This window comes from Patagioenas fasciata, chromosome 2, assembly GCF_037038585.1.
Source record: "Patagioenas fasciata isolate bPatFas1 chromosome 2, bPatFas1.hap1, whole genome shotgun sequence".
Classification (NCBI taxonomy): domain Eukaryota; kingdom Metazoa; phylum Chordata; class Aves; order Columbiformes; family Columbidae; genus Patagioenas; species Patagioenas fasciata.
Genome location: NC_092521.1, coordinates 113,380,026 through 113,398,590, shown reverse-complemented (window position 1 = coordinate 113,398,590; position 18,565 = coordinate 113,380,026). Strand labels below are relative to the sequence as shown.

General features: G+C 40.3%; 1 protein-coding gene and 1 long non-coding RNA gene across 7 annotated transcripts in view; one reads left to right on the top strand and one right to left on the bottom strand.

The window, feature by feature from the left end:
• Positions 1-2,284, top strand: part of LOC136098575 (uncharacterized) — a 70,083-nt gene extending 67,799 nt beyond the window's left edge. For both annotated transcript variants that reach the window (XR_011737676.1, XR_011737675.1), the window contains 2 exons: positions 619-818; positions 968-2,284. This is a non-coding gene — a long non-coding RNA (uncharacterized lncRNA). The remainder of the gene's footprint in view (positions 1-618; positions 819-967) is intronic.
• The window catches only part of POU6F2 (POU class 6 homeobox 2), a 308,579-nt gene that overhangs the window by 12,739 nt on the left and 277,275 nt on the right, over positions 1-18,565 (bottom strand). For all 5 annotated transcript variants that reach the window (XM_071804758.1, XM_065832112.2, XM_071804755.1 and 2 more), the window contains exons 7-8: positions 17,612-17,818; positions 4,800-4,968 (exon numbers count right to left, since the gene is read on the bottom strand). In XM_071804758.1, coding sequence (XP_071660859.1) covers positions 4,800-4,968; positions 17,612-17,818 — 376 coding nt within the window. The remainder of the gene's footprint in view (positions 1-4,799; positions 4,969-17,611; positions 17,819-18,565) is intronic.

Here is an 18,565-nt window from a genome sequence, read left to right as displayed (position 1 = left end):
CAATTTCTGGAATATAGCAAATCTCTACTTGACTCTTGGGCCTCTGCTGGAGGACTGGCCTGCAGCTTTGGAACAAATGAAGAAAAGGAAACAACAATATTCCTGATCAGGAGGCCACAAGTTGTTTCTTGCTGCCCTCATGCCAATGGGTTTCTTTTAGGACCACTGATCCATTGCAGGCCTCATCCCTCTAAAAGACTTTGAATGGACTTTGGCAGAGACAAGATTTCCATGGTAGGTCTGTTCTACAAAGCTCTGCCAGCCAGCGTGGGAGCTGGGACACTAAGGAGGTTTTATTCAATTATGGGCCATAGGCCTGACAAAGTGATGCTCCTGCCTTTCAGAGATCTGCGCCCAGATGCTGAATGGATTCTGCAAAGGAGCAAAACAGCCTATTTATTTCCCTGTGTACGGTCACAATTGTATGCAAATGAGTTTTTAGCCACATGAAACAATTTTCCATTTTGTGAAGATCAATTAAGTCTATTTGTGTAAAAAGATAGTATTACTCATGACAACAAAAAGCTATAAAGGATTCTGTCTGCCTTTTCATATTTCATTACACAGATGCTTTGATCTTTCCCTACTGAACTGACCATATTTTCTTCTTTCTTGTAGGCTTTTTCCACATTACTAGAAACCAGCAGGTATCTCTCTTGTGCCCTGGAACATTGTCACTCACACGGCAGCTCAAGCAGGGTTATGCATGCAGTGTTAACTCCGGGTTGTGGTTGGCTACAGGCTCTTGAGATTATGCTGGACATCCATCAAGGACCATCGAGATGACTATTTTACTTCTGTCTGTGTGATAACACTACGTAAGTGGCAGAAATGAGCTGGTTTGCCCCTTACGCTACTCAGCCTGTTCATCTTGAATAGCTAGGGACTGGATGAAGCTGGAAACATAAATTTACAACAATACCACAACGTTTTATTTATGTGTTATCATTATCGGGCTTTTTTACAGGAGATCCCTATCAATAGCCTCTTCCTTTGGAGTGCTCTTAAGATCTGGGCCCCAGGCAATTAATTCCCAAGTACCAATGCCTTCCTCGGTCTGATTGTATGGAAAAAAGTTTCTTTACTCAGAGCTGCCCACTTGATGCAATTGAGCTTTCTTCTTTTATTGAGCAAGGGAGAAGCACCTCAACTATCTTCTTTGTGCCATTCATTATATCAGGTAGGGTACTGACTATGGCTAAATTTGCCTGGCATTTGCCATCATGAGCCAAATTTCAGGTAAACTGCTTCTGAGAATGAGGCTAATAAAACACGTTGTTCTGTCCAAGTTAAAAAGAAATAATAATTATAATACTCTTTTTTTCTTTAAGAAATTTCAGTTTTCCTACAACTTGAAGGATGGCCTTGACAGGTGTCAGGGAGATAGCTGTTAAGTTCATAACGGGCTTCTTGCCATCCCAAGTATAAATCTGTCTCCAACAAGCCCAAGCAGGTGAGCCTCTAAAGCTCCTATCTACTCAGCAGGGACTTGCTAGACCTCTGTGTGGAGTTTTCTTTAAGATTTTCTCTGTACTGAGGATGGTTGAGTCTAAGGCTGAAGTAGATGGAGAAGAATCTCCCCTCCTATGGTTGTGGCTCTGGTCTGCTTTGGGCCAGGACAGCAGTGAAGACAGAGGGACTGACTCGCCTCTCTTCTTGGTGATCATTTTCCACACTCCTCTCATGGCTTCCAGAGAGGGTGGGAGTGGTATCTGCATGATTTGGATGCAGAGGGGAAAAAAGTAACTTTGAGGCTGAAGAAAAATAAATGACAGAAGGGGAAAAAAACTGAAGACAACTAAAGAGATAGGATTTGAGTTTAGAGTGGAGGGACAGAAAGCTTGACTCTGCAGAGAGTAGTAATCGCTGTGATAGAGGAAAGAAAACAGGGAAACAGAGGTGTCACTAGTGATAAAACAAAGTAGAAGAGGACAGAAGCTACCTAATAAAAAGGCCGGGAAAAGGGTCACAGACATGGTCTGGGGACAGAGACTGACTGGAAGATGGAGGGGAAGTGACATGGGAAGAGCAGCTGAGGAATGACGGACTGTGAGGAAACGACTGCAGGGAGAAGGCAAGAGGAAAAAAAGCATGGAGGCAAAGGGAACACGGGTTTTGTGAACAACGGTGTAAGGAAGCAATGGGACTGGAACAGGACAAATGGTGGAAAGAGACAAGCCTGAGAGGAACAAGTAGCAAGTCTATGTTCATTAGTGTATCTCCACCTCTTCCCCACATTGATGTTTCTGTGTCTCGTACTTCTCTGATCTCAGCCAAATCCATAAGCATAGCATGTGTCTTGTTCCTTTACAGCAGGCCCAACAAGATGATAACACAAGCTATCAGCTTCTCCATCCATTCAACTGACAGAAGACCTCATATTTCTAACTATGAATATAAGCATTATCTCACCATATGACTGACTTATATTACTATTCTGCTTTTGGAACAACCTTGAAAATTATCCAAGGAAAAAATGAAACTAGAAGAACATCCTTAGAGTGGCACAAATAAACACTCGGAAGCTACAAGATGCTGGAGTTGCAGTAGTCTACAACACAGTGTAGCATAGTATTTGAGCCCCAGATTACAAGTTCTTTTTCCCCAGACTCCTGTCTTGTCCAGCGCACAGGACAAATTGTGCTTCATTACAGAGGACCTGATTGATGCAATGCCTTTTTACTTGCTCAGTGTGCAGCCCCAGACCTCTATTAAAACTCTTCAGCAAAGACACAGTTCTTCATCTCCTCTTGAGCTCTTCTGTGTTGTTTTTTTTTTTTAATCTTAATTTATTTTCTTGTGTTTCTACAAGATGAAGGTCTTCCCCTTCCCATTCACAGAGAAGTGGACAGATATTAAGGGAAAAAGGATTTTTGGGTAGCCAGTCTAGGTCAAGTAGGAGATGATTTTTTAGACTGTGTGTTTAAATGGTTCTTTATACAGTTCCACATTGAAAGTACACTTAAAATTGTAACTGTGAGTACCAGGTTCTTCTGTAAATTAAAGTCCAGAGTCTCAAGCTGGATGTTGAAGGAGTACTTGTGAAAAATCGGTTTTAAGTGACTTGTCTGCCATTGCACTGGAATTTTGTGGCAGACAGAAAGCTTCAGCTCCACAGCCCTCTACCGCCTGAAGCAAGATCATCCTTCATCCTTTTACAGTTCCCTACCCCAATTGTTACACAATCTGGGGAACAGTTTAGTAAATCAGGTAGGGAGCAAACCCTGGGACAGCAGCCTGCCTGTTGCACTAATAATTCTGATGCATCCCTAGAACAATTCCATTGGGAATGCACTGAAAGCAGGTTGAGAAAATTTTAATCACAACATATATCATTATCATAAAATACATGTTCTAAGAGGAATTGCACGTAGTTGAACAAGCAACTATTTTTCTAGCGTCTCCTAGCTTTTGATGGATTTATCCTGTAAACTTAAAAGAGCTTCTTCCATTTTGCTTTTATTGTGTACTGGGCTTATCCATATGGGGAAATCGACTGGAGTAACTATAGTGGGGTAGAGTACCCCTCAACAGTTATTCTAGAATATTTTGTAATAAGAATGTCCACAGGGGAGGCTATTGTGGACTAGCCACTGAAAACTAATTTATTCTGCACAAGCTATTTTAGTAAATTTTCCCACACAGACAAGGGGTAACTATGTATTTTGAACTTGAAGTCTCTTATTTGTGTTCTTCCTACAAGCTTGTCTACATGAAAAAATTTACTGACAGAGCAATAGCAGTATATTTATATCACTATAATTATCTCTGTATCTATATGTTTTATGTACTTACAGACACCAATGCAGATATTTTTATTCCAGAATAAAAGTATTCACACTGGGAGTTATACCAGAATAATCTTGCCACTATAGCTCTGCTAGTAATTTCCCCATGTAAACAATCTCTGAAATAATCTAACCAAGATTTTTTCACATCTTCCCTTGCATGACAGTTTCTCCAGGTCCTTCATAAGCTTGTATCAGTCATATATTTTTCATCACCAATACGGTGTGAGCTAAAGTGTTTGTTTACTTGAAATATGTGCATGGAGTATCTTTGAACAAGGTCATTCAGTACACTCAGATTTTTGCAGATGTGCAAAAACTGTTGATGCTTCTTAACTATACTTTTAACCTGTTGGTTTTGCTATGTAAAGGTGAAAGTTAATGCTGATAAGATAATAGTGAGGACTCTGAACTGCTGCTCAGGAGGTGAGCTGTTACAACCCTAACACTGAAACTCAGTTATCTCACTGCAATGTGCTTCTCTCTCCTCTCCCACGTTTTATACTTCTTTCTTGTTTATATTCTGCACCTTTCCCTGGCAAGAAAGGTCTCTCACTCCAGATTTGTGTAGTGCTAGAGTTTGTAAAATGGTTTGCTACACTAACTAAGCAAACAGTAACAAACAAGGAGCCTAACCAAAAGTAGGAAGATGTGTCTGCCCACCAAATTCTGAGCAATATAATTCATCATACTGACTGATTCAAAAATGTCTAATTTCCAAAGAACATAAACTGCATTTTATTTATAAGAATTGCCCTCGTAAGTCAATTAATGACTGCTACCATTTTAATGACCATTTTTAGCACTGATTACAATTTCTCAAGTCATGTTTACCTTAAGCCCCATCCATGACAGCACTTAGCAGTTCTTACTGGTAAGTCACTCTACTTCGCAATATACAACCTACTATATAGTAAAAACAAAGGGGGTGGGGGAAGCAGATCAGGAAACTCAGTAGTGAGGAGAACAAACAGAAGGGAGAATTAAGGAGAGCCAAGAAGCAATACTTACTGCTGACTAACTGGCCAACACTCAAAGCTGAAGAGGAGGAGGATGAGGAGGAAGAAGAGGAAGCCTGACGTACTGGGCTTTGAGACATAGATGCTTGACTGTGAGCCAAATGCAGGAGATTGGGTTGTGAGGCTGCTTGTCCCACTTGCGTCTGGGAGGGCTGATGGAGCTATATGTTAAAAAATGTAAAAATAGGTATTTAGAAAACGAAGCAGTAACAGGAAACTTTAATTGCACCATCTCACTCATCTACTTCTGGGGAAAAATTCCCATAGAAGCATTAAATACAATGGACTTAGTTCAGGTGACAGGAGCTCCTTCGAATTCTGATCTACCATTTTTTCCCAGTTTAATCAGAGACTTAATCTATTTAGAAACTAAATACTTGTTTGAAATGGGTGATAAGAGACCTATGACATTCCCAGCAGCATTCTGCTATAATGAATACATGTCCTTACCTGTTTTCTGACTCATGAAGTCAGATTTTTATTTCCTACATAGATTTTTCATATAAATCAGCACTGTTTCAGAGAGGTCCTTTCATACTGCAGGACCAGGGCCAAGAAGAGCAGGAATGGGGAAAAGAAGATAAAGTGGGGGAAAATCCCTTTCCTGCAGAAAGGAATAATTTGTTTTATGACATTAGATCTAGAAAACAAACCAAAATATTGACATCTTATTTCTCAATTGATAAATTGTCCTTCTCTAAAACATGTAGTAAACCTTCTGAGCACCATTCACATCAGGACATGTCGAGTCAGACATATCTAAAAGTCCAGCAAGTACAGTAGATGCAAATGATACACTGTGATACATGAAACTGGCTTTACAATTATTTTTTTTACAAGTTTTACCACAGTGCAGACTTTCATTGTTCAGTGGGGGAAAGGAAAAAGCCATTAATCCTTTCTGCCTATAATAAGGTTTTATGTGGGACTGAAAATTAGGACAACTCTCTGGTACTGATTTTCACATAAAACTCCCAGCAGATGCAAAGGGAAGGCTCTCTATAGAATGAAGATACAAAACAGACCTCACAGTTTTGAATTGGCTTCCAGTGGTCCAATACAGCCCTTTCAGAGCCTAATATACAGTAACATAGTCCTGATACACTCAGGTGACAGCTACTTATTGTACCTTTATTTTATGTTGATTCTTGATATTGATCAAGAAATATTGCAAAAATTTACTAAAAGGCTCCACTTTAAAGTGATAGCTGTTATCTGTGTTCTTCAGAAATGAGGAAAGATAAAAGCCTATTTGGCCTTGCTTGAAGTCAGTAATTTAAATCTGTTTCTTGAATTCTAAGGAGTATGAGTTTTTCTCTTTTGATATTTAACTGAACAAATAACTTCAGAAAAGCAACTGAATTGATTACTAATACTCAAATTATATATAATATGCTCCCGGAGCACATAGAAATTACTGATGCTAAGCAGACAGCAATTTATATGGCAGAGTAGATAGAGGTATCTGATCACATTCAAGATGACACTTTTCTGTGTAATACAATTTTAATGACATTATTCCCATTATGCGTCTGTTTAAGAATTGAAAAAAATTACAACTCCTTTTTCTACCTCCCACATGGAATGATATATCACAAAACGAGGTAAAAAAACTTGAGTTACCCTTTAATAATAATAAAAATCGTTTATCTGTCCAGTTTGAGCCTATTCTAACTTCCCCAGGGATCAAGAAACAAAACAATTTTATTATCTCATGGAGGGTTTTTTTTGATCAAGTACATTTTTTTAAAAAATAAAACTGTCCTTTTATCAAAGGGATAATAGTTGAGAAACTGATTGAAAGGTTTCCAGATTTCAGTCTCATGCAAGCACTGGGCATCTTTAAAAAATGTCACTAAGGGCTGGATTTTAACTAATAGAGAGCTTCCAACCCATAATGTCTACTTTTATAATATCTGATCCTAGGGAAGCAGTTCACTAGGATGGCCGGCCTCCTCCAAATGCTGCAGAAACATGCTGCCCATTCATTACACCCACATCACTCCAGTTTGCAGCTTTCAGAAACAGGCAGGTGTTTGGGCTCTGGGTCTGTTGTCCAAGGGAACCTCTGGCAAAACTAGAGATTTCAGCCTAGAAAAGTGTTGTATTCAGATGAGTTAGATGCTTTCGCACTATCTGGAACGGTCTTAGAGATGTCAGTGCTTATCTGCAAGGATGGAGGAGCAAATGTGGTAGCTATCTTTAAAAAGAAAGATCTGCAAAATTATAGTCCAGTCAACTAAATTTCAACCTGTGGAAAAGTGCTGAAGAAAATAATCAAACAATTTGTAAGCACCCGCAAGAAAACAAGGTAGCAACAGACAACATGGATTGTTAGGAACAAACTGTGTCAAACCAATCTGATCTCCCTCTAAGACAGGGTAATTGGCCTTGCGGACAGGGAAAAAGCAGTAGGTGGTTTGACTTTACAAGTCTCTCAACACCCCCTTGTATGACATTCTTTATAACCTAGGGAAACATAGTTTAGGTGAAATTGCTGCAGAGTGAATGCAAAAGCAGTTGGAAAACAAAACCAAGAGGATAGATATCTATCTGTGGAAACACAAGTGTGCATGTATGGTGATTCACAGAAGCCTGTCCTCCTTCTGCACTTCTCAGTATTTTCTTAACGACCTAGATGATGGAGAAGAGAACATGCTTACTAAATTTACATGCCAATTATATGCTGAGAGGGACTTTTGATAGGTTAGAATACAGGACTAGGATTCAAAATTATCCTTTCAGTTTGAACATACCACCAGAAATGCTGGCGTGTTGCAAAAGTGAAGAAAAGGCAACTCCCATACCAAGCTGTGTAAGTGGGAGTGATGTCTGCAGTGCATGTGAAGAATCTCCTTTTCTAAAAAGTACTGAAAAGACCTGTCCAGAGGGGGCATAGCTAGATGTCGCACTTCAGAAGAATAATTAGAGTGGCTGAAGGCCTGGGAGTTGACTGAGGCGTATGAAGACACCTGGAATAAACTAGTCATCTTTAATCTAAAAATGGGGAAACTGAGTGGGATACAATGCCTGCCTCAAATACAGGCAGAGTTAATGAAAAGAGGAGAGAATGATTCTCAGGGAGGGGTTTCAAGACAGCCAGCACAGCTTTGACACGGGCAAATCCTGCCTGACCAACTTAGTGGCCTTCTAAATGAATTAACTATCAGTGGACAAAGTAAGGGCTATGGATGTTGTCTATCTGAATTTCTGTAAAGCTTCTGGCATGGTGCCCACAACATCCTTCTCTTTAAATTGGAGAGCCTTTAATTTGATGGGTGGACTGTTTGGTGGATGAGGAATTGGCTGGGTGGTCGCACCCAGAGAGTAACAGTCAATGGTGCAATGTCTGGATGGACACCAGTGACAAGTCATGTCCTTCAGGGGTTCATACTAGGATCACTACAGTTTAATATCTTCATCAGTGACACAGACAGTGGCATCAAGCAGTGGGATCACCCTCAGCATGTCTGCGGATAATACCAAGCTGAGTGGAGCAGCTGGAACACCTGAGGGACAGGACGTCATCCAGAGGGACCTGGACAAGCTGGAGTAGTGGGCCCATGCAAATCTCATGAGGTTCAACAACAAGACCAAGTGCAGGGTCCTGCACCTTGGTTGGGGCAACCTCTGGTATCAATACAGGCAGGGGGATGCAGGGATTGAGAGCAGCCCTGCCAGGAAGGACATGGGGGTACTGGTGGGTGGAAGATTGGACATGAGCCAGCAACGTGAGCTTGCAGCCCAGAAGACAAATTGTGCCTTGGGCTGCATCAAAAGGAGCATGGCCAGCAGGTCGAGGGAGGTGATTCTGCCCCTCTGCTGTGCTCAGGTGAGATGCCACCTGGAGGCCCTAGTACAGGAAAGACATTGACTTGTTGGGGAGGGGCCAGAGGAGGCCACAGCTCTGCTGTGAGGACAGGCTGAGAGAGTTGGGGTTGTTCAGCCTGAAGGCTGAGGCCTTTCAGTACTTAAAAGGGGCCTATAAGAAAGATGGGGACAGACTTTGTAGCAGGGCCCGTTATGACAGGACAAGAAGTAATGGTTTTAAACTGAAAGAGGGGAGATTCAGGCTAGACATGAAGAAGAAATTTATTTTACAATGAGGATGGTAAAACACTGGCCCAGGTTGCCCAGAAAGGTGGTAGATGCTCCATCCCTGGAGACATTCCAGGCCAGGCTGGACGGGGCTCTAAGCAACCTGATCTGGTTGAAGATGTCCCTGCTCATTGCAGGGAGATTGGAATAGATGACCTTTGAAGGTCCCTTCCAACTCAAACATGATTCTACAGTTCTCTTACATTTAATAGTAGAATGAGGCGCAATAACCTGGAAGATTCAAATTAGATGCTGGTAAAAGCTGTCTAACGTGGCAGTGAAGCATTGGCATAAATTGCTGGGGGAACCTGTGAAGTTCTATGAGAGTGCTTAGGTGCAAGTTAGACAAATACTGGAATCGCTGCTCTTCCTGAGAACAACAGAGGGGACTGGATAATCTCTTGAACCTTGACCTTCCAGCCTCAATTTTTTATTATTTGATGCTATTTCCCATCAGTGTTTCTCAGGGAGAAATACATGGTAATGCAAGACACAGATGGCAAATCCAACATTTTCCAGTCATGCTACCCATGAACAGTTGAACTGTTGAACATCTACACAATAAACGTGATGCTTCCAGGAAGCACCAGAATGAGAGGGGATTCTGCATTTTTTGGCTGTGTGTACAAAGTACGTACACAGCTGCAGCCACTACATAGCACACACACAGTATGCTGGTTAAGTCTAGGAAATGTGTGATTCTCTGTACATGTATTGCAAAATGCATTTGCAAGTGTATTTTTGAAATAACTGTGATGCCCAGAAGCTTGGCAGTTTTCTTGTCTGACGTCCATAAATCTTTGGACAAGTGTAAGAAATTTTCAAAATTTAGCTGGGCAAAAAAAGAATATGGCTCATGAAGTCTGGATGCACAGTGACCTTAGGTGTAACAACAGTACATAAGGGATATTTACAGATTGTTGGTTTCTAACTCACTTCTTGTGAGGAAAAAGGGAGCAGTGGGGTTGGAAAAGCTGAAGAGTCACCTTAAGGCCTGACCAGGGGCTGAGGGAGGATTCCATCTCTACCTCCCTACATAATTTCCAGCACACTCCCCCAGTTTTATAGACGTGACAGTTAAGCTGTAAATGTCCTGCTTAAAGAACAATGATAGTTATCTATGTCATGAAATTGCATTAAAATACTCTATCTCTTTTCATCCACTATAATTTCCACTCCAGAAATAGCCTTAAGGAGAGGCGACGATTAGATTATGAATTAGATTCTAGATGACAGAATCCATTCGAACTTGCAATAGCTGACTTTTCCCCATTTTGGACATGTACATATGATATGAATTATATTTATGACTGTTGTGCATTTTCCATCCAAAGACAGAAGGAGGCACAGAAATTACAGAAGCAGTTGCTCTAAGTGCCATTCTGTGTAGGTGGATATAGTAAACACGCCGAGAATGATGACTGTATGCAACACAGATCAGTATCTGTCAGGAATATATGTATGCACACTACAGCTAGAGGAATATGAGAAGCATAAAGTGCAGCTTAATACTTTATAAGAATCAACTGAAAAATGCGAAGGCCTGATTCTTTTTTCTTTTACATCAGTGTTACATGGTGAAGGTAGTACTTATTGATAATTGCAGAGGTGAAGAATGAATTAGCTAAATTCTGTTCTTAAATTATGTGTGCAGGATATTCCACCCTTGGGGTGGTTGACTGGAGTCCTGTATTAAGGTCTCCTTAAGAGATCAGGGATGTTGCTGCCTGCATCCAGAAAGTTACATGATAGTGGTAGAGTAACAACATATTTCGCATATGCTGAGGCAAGACAAAGAAACTAAGTGGAAATAAATAAAAACTTTTGAGAGACTATTGCCCTGTATCATGAAAGAACTGCTACTGTTTCTACAGAGAGTCTGGACAAATAGCAAGGGCAAAATACGGCCCTAATGGAAGGGAGAAGAAAGTAATGGGTTTAAATTGCAGTAAGGGAGGGTAGGGTCAGGCATCAGGGAGACCTTTCTAATGCCAAGGAGAGTGGCCTAGGTTGCCTGGGGATGTCAGGGAACCTCCATCACTGAAGGTTTTTAAGAACAGGTTAGACAAACATCTGTTAAGAATGATACAGGGACAGTTGATCCTGCCTGGGGCAGGGGGGATGGACTACATGACCTCTTCAGGTCCTTTTCAGTCTCATTTTTCTATAATTCAGTGAAAAGGAAATCTGAGAGATGAGGAAACACAACAAATTAGAGATGACAGAGGTGAAAAAGACAAATATAACAAAAAGGGCAGAAGAGATGAAACTCAGAGGAGTGGCATAGAGAGCAAGATTAAACAATTCCCTTTATGATACAAATAAAGATTTTCAATTTTTTCTGATATCACTCAGTTCTTCCTGGAAAATATGGACTTAGATCTAGTAAAGACTAAAGTCCATGGAAGGCGCTGAAAAATAAACACCTTGACGTAAAAAGACATTCCCAAACACTTTGAAATGCCATGATAATGCCTTGCAGAAGCAGTAGTTTAAGTGTTCTGTGCTTCCATTTTTCCTGTAAATGGAGTTCTCTGCTCCACCTACATTTCCTAAAATGTGCATTACATTTATTTTTGAGAAAGAGTGGTGGTTTGCTATGGCCCCTCCAGGGTTTGAGAGCACCATGGCAGAGGATGTTTGTTGTCAAACCGACTCATACTGCATGGCCAGGCGTGGGCTTCAAAAATGTCTTCGTACATCTTCCAGAAAATGTAGAGAACAAGTTATTATGCATATCCACATGCTTCATGGAAAATTGCTTTCACAGTCAACTCTGCCAGGATATTTCCCAAATATCTTACTTCCATCACCCTAATTTAGCTTACTCAACTAAATTCAAGTAAGTGATTATGTGAATCTGAAAGCTATTTGATGCTTATTAAGTATCTTCTCAGTGAAGTCTAATATAGTACAGTATATATAATATAAAGGACCTTGTTACACGCTTAGACTGACAGAATAGGTACATTTGAAATCTAGAACAGAAAAGGTCTTTGGGTTCACACAGGCTGTGCATGCACTCAGCTCAAAATGAAGACAACAGCAAAGAAGTGCTGGTGTGCTGTGGATGTAACTGCGGGTAGGACTTCGACAGCAACTGCTGAAGTTCTTCCAAAGCCTTTCTGTGGGATTGGAACTACTTTCAAAGCATATGCTATGATTGAAGGTCTCTCAGTTCACTAAACGAGGTTGAGGACACCACCAGGCTTCTATAGAAGATATAATTTTATATGCAAGTCAACTGCATCAGTCATCTTTCTGACCCCCATCAGGAATGATATAATGTCAATATTACAGTAACAGACTTAAAGGTGTAGGTAAGTGCATAACTCAAATGTAACAGTAACAGTGAACAGTGCTTTACTCTCTCTATGCCTCAGTTCCTTAGAGTTACACAGGTAGTGTAGTGATATTTTCCTATTCCCAGTGGTGTGCTGCAGTTATATTGGATTTTTTTGAGATACCCTATTCCTGCAAGTGCAGATGCCACAAATAAAGCCTGCTGAGGAACAGACGTAAGTCACAAGTCAAGCGTTCATGCTGTGGCAAGGAAAATCTGATGTAGGCCCTTGTATTGGTAAAAAGTCTGGTAATCTTGACTACCAAAAATCTAGTAATTTTATCCATGGATGAAATGTAATTATGCCATGCTGATGGTATAGGAAAGGAGAAAGAAATGAGAAAAAATGTCACTATTATCATTGAAAGTCATATAAAAGGCAAAAGAAAAACAAAGTTGGATTGAAACAACACAGTTTAGTGGTTATATTCAAACACAGAGAAAGAAAAGTGCATTTCTCATTAAACAAGACAGCATCAAAGCAATAAAATCATTGCAGAGAGAAAATGATTGAGAGCTGGTTAGAATTTAATGGGAGAGGATACCAAGAGCTTGCATGGAATTGTGATAATGAGATGGTAGGGTGTATGTGGTAGGTAGAGATTGCAGAAAAGAAAACGTCTGGCATGAAATTTGGAAAGCAGATGTACAGGAATGACCATCAGAGATGTGTCTGTGTCTTTTCAACAGTTAATCTGGAGCATGATAGCCAATGACAACGGTGATGGGGAACTGACTATGTAAGAAAATGCTGCCTGGTAGCTTGTTTTATTGTGTTGGAGTTGGCAGGAGCCCAAAGCTGGTACTGCTACAAGACACGATGAAATATGAGAAGTTCTGGCAGGCAGTGTAGATAAAACAAGACTGAGGACAACTGGCACTACAGGCCTGATTTAATGAATCTAGAAGGTAGAAGGAAAGAGCCAGACAACTGCAAGAAGGGAAGCTGCTTGATGAGGTACACTGGAGAACAATATAACATGTAGAAGTTGCTTCTGTGTGGGGAAGCAAATAGTTATGAAAACATCAATTATTAGGAAAGTTGTTTAAGGAATTCATAAAGTAGAATGTGTTTTGAACCCCAGTGATCATGGGTAGCTGCATTCTTCTTACCTAATTTCACTCATTAAAGAATTAATTGTCTATCCTAAAACAGCTGCCCTAGCCACCTCTCACATCAATGGAGACAATAGGTATCTTTAGATACCTATTAGATATTCAACCTACCTAAACATTATTCTATTTTGACAGCTTGAGTTGCCCATTGGACATGGATATGTCTCCTTGCCTATGAACCTTTATCTCTACAGGAAATCTAGTGAATGAGCTTCCACCAGATACCTAACTGCTCTGTGACTAAGTTAAGCAAGGTGAATCCTTTCCTAAATTTCCTAAGACTCCTACTCATAGTTTAAGTTCTTCTGTCAGTTGTGTTGGTGTTAACACATGTTGTTAAAGATGTGAAAGAACACCTTTGATATGAAATAACAAGGTTTTCATATCTGATAGTAAATACCACTGCTAACAAGTTGTCACAATAACTTCATCTGTTCTTAAAAAGAAACAAAAAACAACCAGTGCATTAAGCCATGAGACCTGACAAAATCCTTCCAAGTATCATGCAGGAAGTTCAGAAGTTGCAGCTACAAAGTACTCTTCTATTATGAGATGTAAACATCTTTAAAAAGCAAGAAACATACAATTAGGGAATAAATCTTTCTTTTTCAAGAAGGGAGATTACAAAGGATTTATATGAAATTTTTTTAATGGTTTTAGCAGGCAGCAAGAAAAGACGCTGAACAATGGTGAAGTTGAATCAGCAGGAGGAACATGAGAATTTTTTAAGTTAGTAGAGAATACCATGAACAACTTAGAGACCCTGTTTACAACACACCGGGGGAGCGTTATGACAGAAGAAATACAGAGTAGATAGGTAGAAAGTCATTCACACTAAGAGGAACCATTTTAGTGAGTTACATGGTAACAATCAGGGAAGCAAAGATATATCATGGTGGATACATCTGCTTATTGAAAAACCTGCTCAATGAGCAGAGACTGTTAGAAAAAAGCGGTATGTCAGAAAATAATGCTGAAAATATTATAATGTTATTATGTGAAACAGTGAGGCGTCCACACTGTGGCCTTGGCATTCAGTTCTGATCACAAAATCTCAAAGAGATTAGTGTGGAAATTGAAATGGCTGGAAGATGGGCATTGAAAATTATTAAAGGCAAAGAAAAACTTATAAACAGAGATAAAAAGGACACAGACTGCAACAGGAGTGCAATCAGCTGCCTGCTTTAGAAAGCCATTACAATTTTTAGAAGAATTCTCAGCGTGTGTGTAGATGATGCTGCTTAGATTAGCAAAATCTTGGGAAACAGTGAAAACACCAGAGCTTTAACTACCTGGTGTAATTTCAAGAGGAGTAAATCCTACTGTGGGTAACATCTATTTACTCTTAAAAACTAGAGGAATAGGATTACAACGGAATTACTTGTGTACATTAAAAGGTAACCTATTTACCACACAGAAGAAGCAGCACTGCTTTACACTACATGGAAGTAATCTGTGAACTCGTTTCCATGAGGAGACATTGAGGTTTTAGTCTGTCAAGTTTGAAAAAGTTGTATGAATAAATAACTCATGTAGTCTGCGTAAGTAAAGCTGACTAAAAACTATATCTGAGGCATTTAAGTCTTCAGGCAAAAAGGAAGCACTAGCTTGCATTACTCAGCGACCAGAACAGGCTACACGGTGCAATTATTGTGACTCAGCTAACAAGCAGCAGCTTACTATCATCACTTGCAATCACCTCTCTTTCTCCTGCAATACTTCATTTCCAAGAAAGTGACAAGTCGAAAGTTAAACTAGGATCACTACAACAGGAACATTTTATTACATTATTTATTTCCTCATTTATTTCTCTGTGACATTCTCAAAACTTTTCCCAAACTTGTCTTGTACTTTTCTTTCCCTCTTTTGAAGCTTCTTTCAGCAATTTACAAGACACCAAATGCAGTGTGACACTATTTTAAAAAATATTTTGAATTCCTGCTGAACCCTCTGAGTTTGAGCACTTGGTTCTTCTGAAAACAAGGTTTTAAACTTATAATTAAATACGCTATCACTAGCCAAACACTACAGTTTGGCAAAGTCTCTACCCAGGCAACAAGGTAAATTCAGGATTTCCTTATAGCTTCTGTAATTCCATTCACTATTCAAATGATACAGCAGTTTGTATAGTACTAGCTCAATCGCTTTTGACTTTCCATCGGCATTATTCATATGAGGAATCTGGCTCTCATACCTCTTTTCTGCTCCCACCAAAATCAATGGCAAAATTTCCCGACTTCTTTCAGTAAAAGCAGAAGAGCCAGTAGAGGGAGCACAAATACACAGAAAGAATTTTCTGCGGTCCCTATAAAACTGAAAATGTGTACTATTTTTTCATATAGTATTTATATTATGCCCCCTTTCCTCCACGAAAAACATTGTGTTGATCAGGTGCAAGTAAGGAGACTCTGTCTTGTTTGGTGGCCCTTCCTGCAAGCCCTGGGACCTCAGGACTCTGTGTGAGTGGCACAGACTAGATGCCCCAAAACTGATCTTGCAAAAACCATGTTTTCTACTCACACAGCACTGCTTGGCAGACCAGCACAATATGGGGAACATCTCTGGCTGCGAACATAACCAGAGCTCTGCTGATTGACAGTCTGTGCTGGCCAATTGTTCTGAGAACCACATGTGGACACGCAGGTTGGATGAACTAGCACAATAAGGCACAATGTGGCTGAAAAGTGACTTTCCACCTGGATCCCCTGCTCTCATTCAGCAAGCTGCAGACTTCAGCAGCAGTTTGTCCCTTTATGTGAGCCCAGTGCCACTTGCCTTGCAGAGAAATATCACACCTTTGCCCACAGATACCACTAGCAGATGATGCCTGGAAGAGGTTGCTTTGTTGCAGGACTCAGAAGGTGCGTTGCTCTGTGGCTGAGAAGGTCTCAGGGAATAATACAGGATGTCTATCCTCCTCTTTGCTTCTAAACTTCATGGTTTCACAAGGCATCTCAGAATTCCTATGCTTCTTGAGAGCCTCCCCCATAAAGGAGGGAAAGACTTAATCTCTTCAGGGGACTGACCCAAAACCAAACATCCCACCTCACACACCCCCAGGAAACCAAATGTAAACTGCGGAGTTTCTTATTCCGTTGTCAGGCTTTCCGGTGCTGTAGAACACAGAGCCTGCCCTCCCATCTATCCCACTTCGTTTAAAACCACGTACATGCAACAACTGCAAAAGCACTTGCCAGTACTATAAGTCTGCTCCCATTAAAGAAAATAGAGTTAGATAAATGACAAGTGCTTTGGAAAATGCCTCTGCTAGATACCACAGAGGACAGGATCGAACAAAGAGAGTGTAACCATTTGGATGTGACACATTTTCAAAACAAACAAAAAAGTCACCCTAGAGATCAATTGGCTCTACCTTTAAATTTGAAAAAAAAAAAAATCATCAATTTGGAGATCAGGGGCTCTGGGATTCTCAGAAACACATAGAAGGCTGTTACCTGTGACTGGAGATGTAGGCAGGACTAGCAAACAAGCACTGCCAGCAGTAGCAATGCTAAGCTGAACATTTAAGTGAGTGACACTTTGATAAGTACCGTTTGGGTAATCACATTTGATGTCTTTTCTATCCTCAATTTCCTCTCTTTCAGAGAAAAAAGTTGCCCCTACAATTCTTTGCTCTACGGATGTAGGAAAAAACTAATGAATTTTACTTTAGAGTACTATAAAAATAACTACAGAAATCTTTTTGGACCTCACTGAAGTTGCTGCTCTCATCCTGAACTCTCTGAACTACTCAGTGCCTTAGAGTGAATGATAATTTCCCTAACAATATTTTCTGTTTGTGCAAATATGCACAGTTTTATCTGATTTTCCAGTGAAGAAGACTAATAAGTTTTTGTATTTTTCTTTGTTTTCTCTGCATGTATCAAAACATTCCAAACCCCAGTCTACTGGGTGACCACTAAGGAAGGAACTGAACTTTATAGGTTAGATGGGCCGTTCCTGTCTCATATTCCTACTGCACTTTTGCTGCAGAAAATTTCCCAGTTAGACCTATCCTGATCTTTAAAATAAAAAGAAAAAAAGAATAACTGAGTAATCCCTGAATGTATAAATAAATCATATGACATTATATTAGAACAACATATATGGTAAGCATTAATAAACTATGTACAATAGAATTCAACTTTGCTTAGTAAAAATGAGAAAGAGGTGGGAGTTTCTAGAAAGACCATGAGAAGATTTCTGTGCCTCTGTTTTGAAAATCGTTCAGGCTACAGACGCTTTACCTGCTGGCCTGGCTTGAGCGGCGATAGTGTGATTCCCTGGGTATTGATCACTGGGAGTATCTGGTTGCCGATGACGGTAGCGATGATCTGACCCTGGGCATTGGTCAATAACTGTGGAGTTATCGGCTGCACCTGAAGTCCCTGAGCTCCACCTGCCGCCTGGCTGGAGGGGACTGGGTTAGGCATCAGTGGAATTGTTCCAATAATCTGGAAAAAAACAACACAGAAAGGGAAGCTGCACACATGCCATATATATTTGCCATACATAATTACTTGTTTTATACATGTTAAATCAAACTTAGATGAAATAAGCACAGAAAGATGAACATGACAGGCTGAGGGTAGAAAACAACCATTCCTTTACTGAGGTGATGAGGACTTTCAAACTCATTTGTCGTGTCATGTATCACCTGTACATATTACCACCATCCACTGTCATCCCCAAAAACACTGCTGTGGCGAGAGTGTAGGAAACAATTGCTGGGCCATGCTCTGGCCCCTGGATGATGCTTTGTTCCCACCTCTCATTTGAACAGAAACATATGCAAATATCAGTCCTGTTTGGCTTGCTTTCTACAACTCATCTGTACAATGTTATTAACTGTGAATTAATGTGCTTATGTAATTTGCCTTGATTTACTGATACATAGTACTCTAGATCATAGAATCATTTCGGCTGGAAGAAACCCTGAAGATCATCAAGTTCAACTATAACCTAACTCTAGTGCTAAACCATGTTCCTAAGAGCCCCATCTATATGCCTTTTAAACACCTCCAGGGATGGTGACTCCACCACTTCCCTGGGCAGCCTGTTCCAATGCCTGACAACCCTCTCCATGAAGAAATGTTTCCTAATATCCAATCTAAACCTCTCCTGGTGCAACTTGAGGTCATTTCCTCTCCTCCTATCACTTGCTACTTGGGAGAAGAGACCAAAACCCTCCATGCTACAGC